Source organism: Eretmochelys imbricata, chromosome 13, assembly GCF_965152235.1.
Source record: "Eretmochelys imbricata isolate rEreImb1 chromosome 13, rEreImb1.hap1, whole genome shotgun sequence".
Taxonomy (NCBI): domain Eukaryota; kingdom Metazoa; phylum Chordata; order Testudines; family Cheloniidae; genus Eretmochelys; species Eretmochelys imbricata.
Window position 1 is genome coordinate 39978254 of NC_135584.1, and position 8202 is coordinate 39986455.

The window sequence follows — 8202 nt, forward strand, 5'->3', positions numbered from 1 at the left end:
CCAAACTGGGAATTACACCTCCCAGCTGCAGGGGAGACGTACCCGTGGTTGAACTCTCAATAGTTTTCATTTCCAATCTACTGATTTTTTGTTATGTCTTCTAGGTTTCTTGATATGACACTGAAGGGATAAAGATTTCAACATCCCAGCCTAAAGGTCTTTCTTTAAAGTTCAAGAGAGATTAAGGGAGTTAGAGGGGATATTTCTGTAATCAGTAGGGTTCTATGCTCTTGGTTCACCTGTATTGGAAGCTCAACCTCTTAATTATATTAGGCTTCCTCTGTTTATTGACAACTTCATTCTTCTAGTGGAGAGATGCAGTTGTATGAGGTTACCTACTCCAGGTTTCTGCTAGTGTATCCAACAGCACAAACTGACAGCGTGCACTCCATCAATATTTAATGGTTTTCTTTTTCTAGATACAGATTATGGAGAAAGCAGAAGGAAGAAATCAAACACCAATCGTGGAATTCATCCTTTTAGGATTTGGGAATGTCCCTGAACTGCAGCCCCTTCTCTTCCTCGTGTTTCTAGTGATCTTCATTGTGACTGTGGCAGGGAACATTCTCATTGTTGCACTAGTTGTGGCTGATTGCCACCTTCACACCCCCATGTACTTCTTCCTGGGGAACTTGTCCTGCCTGGAGATCTGCTACACCTCCACCTTGCTACCCAGGCTGCTGGCCAGCCTCCTGACTGGGGACAGAACCATTTCTGTTAAGGGCTGCATTTTGCAAACATATTTCTTTGGTATTCTGTCAGCTACAGAATCTCTGCTGCTTGCGGCAATGTCTTATGATCGGTACTTAGCGATATGCAATCCACTCCGTTATGCTGCTCTGATGAATGGCAGGGTTTGTTGCCAGCTAGTGGCAGGATCCTGGATAAGTAGCTTTCTAGGCTGCACCACAATAAATATTTTCTTGTTCGAATCAAAGTTTTGTGATTCAAAAGGAATTGACCATTTCTTTTGTGATTTTTCACCCATGATAAAGCTGTCCTGTGGCGATACCCAGGCTGTGCAAGTGCTGACATTTATTGTCTCTGCCATAGGGACATTTGTGCCATGTCTACTGGTCCTGACATCCTATATTCGTATCATCACCACCATCCTGAGTATCCCTTCCACCACAGGGAGGCAAAAGGCCTTTTCCACCTGCTCCTCTCACCTCATTGTGGTTATAGTTTACTATGGGACACTGATTACTGTCTATGTGGTTCCAACAGCTAACACTCACAAGGTCCTACACAAACTCTTCTCTGTCTTCTACACAGTCCTGACTCCCATGATCAACCCTGTCATCTACAGCCTGAGAAACAAGGAGGTCACTGAGTCCCTGAGAAAAGCTATTCTTAAACTGATTGCTTTCAGAAAAGACATAGAACCTTAAAGGACAACTTTTAGCATATAGTAAAATAGAAATGAACTGATATAGTTTCTTAGACATGACCCATTGGAATCCTTGAGAATAGGAGAGTCCTTGAGAACCCCTCATTGAACTTACTTCATCCATTTTCTTTCTTTCTTTCTTTCTTTCTTTCTTTCTTTCTTTCTTTCTTTCTTTCTTTCTTTCTTTCTTTCTTTCTTTCTGATACTTTTTCAGCATTAATCTTTCATACATTTAATACACATTTCTTTATACAAAACTTGATACTGTAAAAAGAAAAGGAGTACTTGTGGCACCTTAGAGACTAACGAATTTATTTGAGCATAAGCTTTCGTGAGCTACAGCTCACTTCTTCGGATGTGATGATATCTTGATATTGTAAGAGACATTCTTTAAGAAAAATGTTTTCTTTTCCAGACACACATTTCAGTAAAGCACTCTGCTTCATGCATCCATACATTCATCCGTACATGAACACAAGTGCCCAAATTCTGCAAGGAGCTTAACATCTTTTGAGTGGCTCTGGGTCTCTTCCACTCCCACTGAAGCCAATGACATTCATTCTCCGCTGATTAGGATCCTCTGTTATCATTTTTCAGAGTGGTAGCCGTGTTAGACTGTATCAGCAAAAACAAAGAGGAGTCCTTGTGGCACCTTAGAGACTAACACATTTATTTGGGCATAAGCTTTCATGGGCTAGAACCCACTTCAACAGAAGCATGGAGTGGAAAATACAGTCAGCGGTATATATATAATAAGATGGAAGCTGCCTTACCGAGTGGAGGGTCAGTGCTAACGAGGCCAATTCAGTTAAGGTGGAAGTGGCCTATTCTCAGTGGTTGATTACTTCTGTAGTACTAAGGAGGCCAATGCAATCAAGGTGGACATCGCCCATTTCCAAAAGTTGACAAGAAGGTGTGAATATCAACTGAGGGAAAATTAGTTTTTGTAGTGACCCATCCACTCCCAGTCTTTATTCAGGCCTAATTTGGTGTCCAGTTTGAAAATTAATTCCAGTTCTGCAGTTTCTTGTTGAAGTCTGTTTTTGAAGTTTTTTTGTTGAAGAATTGCCACTTTTAGGTCTGTTATTGAGTGACCAGGGAGATTGAAGTGTTCTTCTACTGGTTTCTGAACGTTATAATTCCTGATGTCAGATTTGTGTCCAGTTATTCTTATGTGTAGAGACTGTCCAGTTTGGCCAATGTACATGGCAGAGGGGCATTGCTGGCACATGGTGGCATATATCACATTGGTAGATGTGCAGGTGAATGAGCCCCTGATGGTGTGGCTGATGTGGTTAGGTCCTATGATGGTGTCCCTTGAATAGATATGTGGACAGAGTTGGCACCAGGGTTTGTTGCAATGTTTGGTTCCTGGGTTGGTGTTTTTGTTGTGTGGTGTGTAGTTGCTGGTGAGTCTTTGCTTTAGGTTGGGGGGCTGTCTGTAAGCGAGGATTGGCCTGTCTCCCAAGGTCTGTGAGAGTGAGGGATCGTCCTTCAGGATAGGTTGTAGATCCTTGATGATGCACTAGAGAGGTTCTAGTTGGGGGCTGTAGGTGACAGCTAGTGGTATTCTGTTTTTTTCTTTGTTGGGCCTGTCCTGTAGTAGGTGACTTCTGGGTACCCTTCTGGCTCTGTCAATCTATTTCTTCACTTCACCAGGTGGCTATTGTAGTTTTAAGAATGCTTGATGGAGATCCTGTTTGTGTCTGTCTGAGGGATTGGAGCAAATGCGGTTGTATCATAGAGCTTGGCTGTAGACAATGGATCGTGTGATGTGGTCTGAAAGCTGGAGGTATGTAGCTCTAATTCATGAATTCATTTAACTCAAATTAGCTGAATATTTTCAGCAAAAATCAATCAAAATCTTTCAGGACTTAGATGCTGGACACCAACCTGCCCTTTATAATATTTAACCTTGGGGTTAGAGCACTCGTGTGTGTGTGTGTGTGTAAGACCCACATTCAATATCCCCCCTGCCTGATAGGGGAGAAGTCTCCAATCTCCCGCATTGGAAACAAGTGCACTGGCCTAGAGAATACTCTCTGCACAAGCTCCCTCTCTCTCTCGGTCCTTTTAACGTGGTTCCATCAGGTATAAATAATTAAATAGCCCTTGTTACAGGGAGTTGAACTTCAATCTCACACAGCCAAAGTGTGCTTCTTAACTACCAGACCACAGAGTCATCCTTGGACTTATTTTCTGGCCCAAAGACTATTCATTCTCATCATGAATGACAATGAGTAGTCATTGGGCTAGGAAAAGCAAGTGTGAATGCCTTCATACCCTGGTAGTAAGGCTTTTATTTTCCAGAACTGCCAGAGAAATGAAAAATCAGTGGTTCACTGAGATCTAACTGTCATCCTGTGCCACAATACAGCAGGCAGGACAGAAATACATGCTGAATGGGTTTTCCAGCAAGGGTTGGGTGTCTTGTGGTTAAGACATAGGTGCGAGAGTCACGACTCTTCACTTCTTTTCCTAGATCAGCCACATACTGCCTATAGGCCAGAAACTTTGTCACAAACTAATTCATCCTTAGCCAGAGTGAATGTTAAATAAAGACCTTTGTATGGGAATATGCTCTGGTTATTATGAGTCATTCTGCAGCCCATCACCATAGAGTTATGCCTCTCTGTTGTGGGGAGGGGCCTGCTTTGTCCCTCCGTTTTTGAGTTCTTGCATCTTATGGGTCTGCATTCTAAGAAATAAAGTAATGTTACATTGCAACTTTCAAGCAATACTGTTTTATGTTTTTATCTAATTGAGAACATTACTGAGAGCTGGTTGGAAAAAGATGTGAGGAAATGGGACTTTTTCTCATTTTGGATTTTTTTTTTCCTTCATTTTTAAAATTTCATTTGTTTGATATTTTTCAGCACTGTCATTGTCATAGACACTGGAGAAGGGGTTTCAAAGACACAGACAGGAGTTGGGCATCAGGAAAGCCAATGGGAGATAGGTACATAGGTGGATGAAAACTTTGCCAGGTATGGAGAGATGATGGATTTTGTCCATCAGCACCCAGGAGACCAGTGAAGCTTTTGATACGGTCTCCCATATTATTCTTGCCAGCAAATTAAAGAAGTATGGATTAGATCAGGGGTGGGCAAACTATGGCCCGTGGGCAGGATCCGGCCTCTCAGGGCTTTGGATCCAGCCTGAGGGATTGCCACCCCCATGGTGCTGCTGGGCTAAGAGGGGGGAAGGGCTGGCACCATGTCCCTGCGGCTCCTGGGGGAGAGGGGCAGAGGGCTCTGTGCGCTGACCTTGCCTGCAGGCTCCACCCCCCACAGCTCCCATTTCCCGGGAAGGGGGAACCGCAGCCAGTGGGAGCTTCTAGTATGGTACCCACAGGCGAGGGCAGCATGCAGCAGAGCCACCCTCCCCACCCCACCCCAGGAGCCACTGCTGGACATGCTGGCCACTTCCGGGAGTGGCACGAGGCCAGGGAAGGCAGGGAGCCTACCGTAGGCACGTTGCGCACCGCTTCCACCCCAGTGCAACTCAAGGTAAGCAGTGCCGGGCCAGAGCCTGGACTCCAAACCCCTGCCTTGAGCCCCTGGTCACACTCCCCCCTGCACCCCAACCCCCTGCCCTGAGCCACCAACCCCCTGCCCTGAGCCCCCTGCTACATCTCCCACTCCTCCTGCACCCCAATGGCCTGCCCTAAGACCCCTCATACACCCCGCACCCCTCCTCTGCACCAACCCCTTGCCCAGAGCCCCTTCATGCACACTGCACCTCCTCACACATCCCGCACCTCAACCCCTGCCCCACTCCTGCATGCAATTTCCCCACCCAGATGTGGCCCTCGGGCCAAAACTTTGCCCATCACTGGATTAGATGAATGGACTATAAGGTGTATAGAAAGCTGGCTAGATTGTTGGGGTCAACGGGTAGTTATCAACAGTTCGATATCTAGTTGGCAGATGGTATCAAGTGGAGTGTCCCAGCAGTCGGTCCTGGGGCCGGTTTTGTTCAACATCTTCATTAATGATATTGATGATGGGGTGGATTGCACCCTCAGCAAGTTCATGGATGACACTAAACTGAGGGCAGAGGTAAATATTCTGGAGGGTAGGAATAGGGTGCAGAGTGAGCTAGACAAATTGGAGGATTGGGTCAAAAGAAATCAGATAAGGTTCAACAAGGACAAGTGCAGAGTCCTGCACTTAGGACGGAAGAATCCCATGCACTGCTACAGGTTGGGGATCGACTGGCTAAGTGGCAGTTTTGCCAAAAAGGACCTGGGGATTACAGTGGACGAGAAGCTGGATATGAGTCAACAGTGTTACCTTGTTGCCAAGAAGGCTAACGGCATATTAGATTGCATTAGTAGAAGCATTGCCAGCAGATCATGGGAAGTGATTATTCCCCTCTATTCGGCACTGGTGAGGCCACATCTGGAGTACTGCATCTAGTTTTGGGCCCCCCACTACAGAAAGGATGTGGACAAATTGGAGAGAGTCCAGCGGAGGGCAATGAAAATGCTTCGGGGGCTGGGGCACATGACTTAGGAGGAGAGGTTGAGGGAACTGGGGTTATTTAGTCTGCAGAAGAGAAGAGTAAGGGAGGATTTGATAGCAGCCTTCAGCTACCTGAAGGGGGGATTCCAAAGAGGATGAAGTTTGGCTGTTCTCAGTAGTGGCAGATAACAGAACAAGAGCAATGGTCTCAAGTTGCAGTCGGGGAGGCCTAGGTTGGATATTTGGAAAAACTATTTTATTAGGAGGGTGGTGAAGCACTGGAATGGGTTACCCAGGGAGATGGTGGAATCTCCATCCTTAGAGGTTTTTAAGGCCCAGGTTGGCAAAGCCTTCCCTGGGATGATTTAGTTGGGGTTGGTCCTGCTTTGAGCAGGGTGTGACGGGTTCGGTCACAGAGATCCCTTTGGGACTGTCACCTGATGTGCTGAAACTACCTCTGAGCCCGTTTTCCACTGCCAGTTTGGGACTCCAGAACCCTGCCTTGTTGAGCCAGACATGCTAGTCACCTGCAACACAGACCCAGGTCTGATCCACGCCCCCAAAGCTGCAGAATTTAACCAAAAATTGCTCAGCAACTCACCTATCTCCAGCACCCGGACACTCAGTTCTCAATGGAATCCAAACCCAAATAAATCCGATTTACTCTGTATAAAGCTTATACAGGGTAAACCCATAAATTGTCCATCCTCTATAACACTGATAGACAGATATGCACAGCTGTTTGCTCCCCCAGGTATTAATCACTTACTCTGGGTTTACTAATAAACAAAAGTGATTTTATTAAGTATAAAAAGTAGGATTTAAGTCGTTTCAAGTAATAACAGTCAGAACAAAGTAAGTTACCAAGCAAAATAAAGCATGCAAGTCTAAGCCTAATACATTAAGAAACTGAATACAGGTAAATCTCACTCTCAGAGCTGTTCCAATAAGCTTTTTTCACAGACTAGACACCTTCCTAGTCTGGGCCCAATCCTTTCCCCTGCTACAGTTTTTGTTAGTTCCAGCTCAGGTGGTAACTAGGGGATTTCTCATGACCCCTTTGTTCTGTTTCACCCACTTTTATAGCTTCGGCACAAGGTGGGAATCTTTTGTCTCTCTGGGTCCCCACCCCTCCTTCGAAATGGAAAAGCACCAGGTTTAAGATGGATTCCAGTCCCAGGTGATATGGTCACATATCCTGTGATACCCCAAGCCTCCATTCTTTCTGGCCTGACTCACTGGAACACAGGCAGGCTTACAAGTAAACAGAGCCATTTACAACCAATTATCCTAGTTAATGAGAGCCAGCAAGATTCCAAACCACCATTAATGGCCCACACTGTGCATAATTACAATAGTATTTCAGAGTTATACTTTATATTTCTAGCTTCAGATACAAGAATAATACATACATACAAATAGAATGAACACACTCAGTAGGTTATAAGCTTTGTAACGATACCTTAAAAGAGACCTTTTGCATAAAGCATGTTCCAGTTACATTATATTCACACTCATTAGCATATTTTCATAAAACATATGGAGTGCAATGTCACACAGGGGCTTAGACTAGAGGAGTTTCTGAGGGCTCTTCCAACCCTAATCTTCTATGATTCTATGATTCTGTGATACATAGAGTAAAATTCTCAAAAACAGCTATGTGACATAGGCGAGTAATGCTGGGATTTTGAAGGAGCCTAAGGGAGATAGAAGCGCAACTCCCAGAATCTAGCTCACTTTGGCCCTTTTGAAATTTTCATTCTAAATTCCCCTTTTAAAAGTGATATAAGCTCAAATGTTAAGGATATTTAGGCCCCTAAAGATGTAGATAGGTTCCTAATGGGCTCTACAGACATGCCTAGGCATCCAAGTGCCATTGAAATCAATAGGAGCTAGGCACTTAGATGCTTCTGAAACTCTCACTAGGTGTCTAGCTGCCATTTTAGGCACCTAAATACCTCTGAAAATCTGATTCTTAGATGCCTACATCCCACTGGCCTTCCCTGAGACTAAGGGCATGTGTACACTATCCCTCGGTTTGGACTAGGGGACTGTGAACAACAGGGCACACCAAAGTCTGTGCTGAAACTCCCCCTTTGGATGCTGCGGGTGCAGACTACAAGGTTCCTCCTTCACACAAATGTATTGCTGCTTGAAGAGGGCTATGCTATTGCTCACTGGGAATCTTTAGTTCACACCTGCAGCGCACACACAGGGAAGTTACCTTGTAGCACTTTGGTGCACATTGTTAGTCACACCCCTGTAGTCCGAACTGCAGAACCATGTAGACAAGACCTTAGACTTCAGAATTCCTAAGTCATTGCTGAAAATGGAGCTTGAGTTCCT

General features: G+C 45.0%; 1 protein-coding gene across 1 annotated transcript; it reads left to right on the forward strand.

Moving 5' to 3' along the window:
- The first annotated feature begins 428 nt into the window (after positions 1-428).
- LOC144273895 (olfactory receptor 10C1-like) lies at positions 429-1391 on the forward strand. Its single transcript, XM_077832610.1, has one exon. It carries the CDS (start codon positions 429-431, stop codon positions 1389-1391), a length of 963 nt encoding a protein of 320 aa, XP_077688736.1.
- The last annotated feature ends 6811 nt before the right edge of the window (positions 1392-8202 follow it).

Bases quoted from the DNA above. Each gene is read 5' to 3' on its own strand.
- LOC144273895 (XM_077832610.1), top strand. From the start codon at position 429: ATGGAGAAAGCAGAAGGAAGAAATCAAACACCAATCGTGGAATTCATC.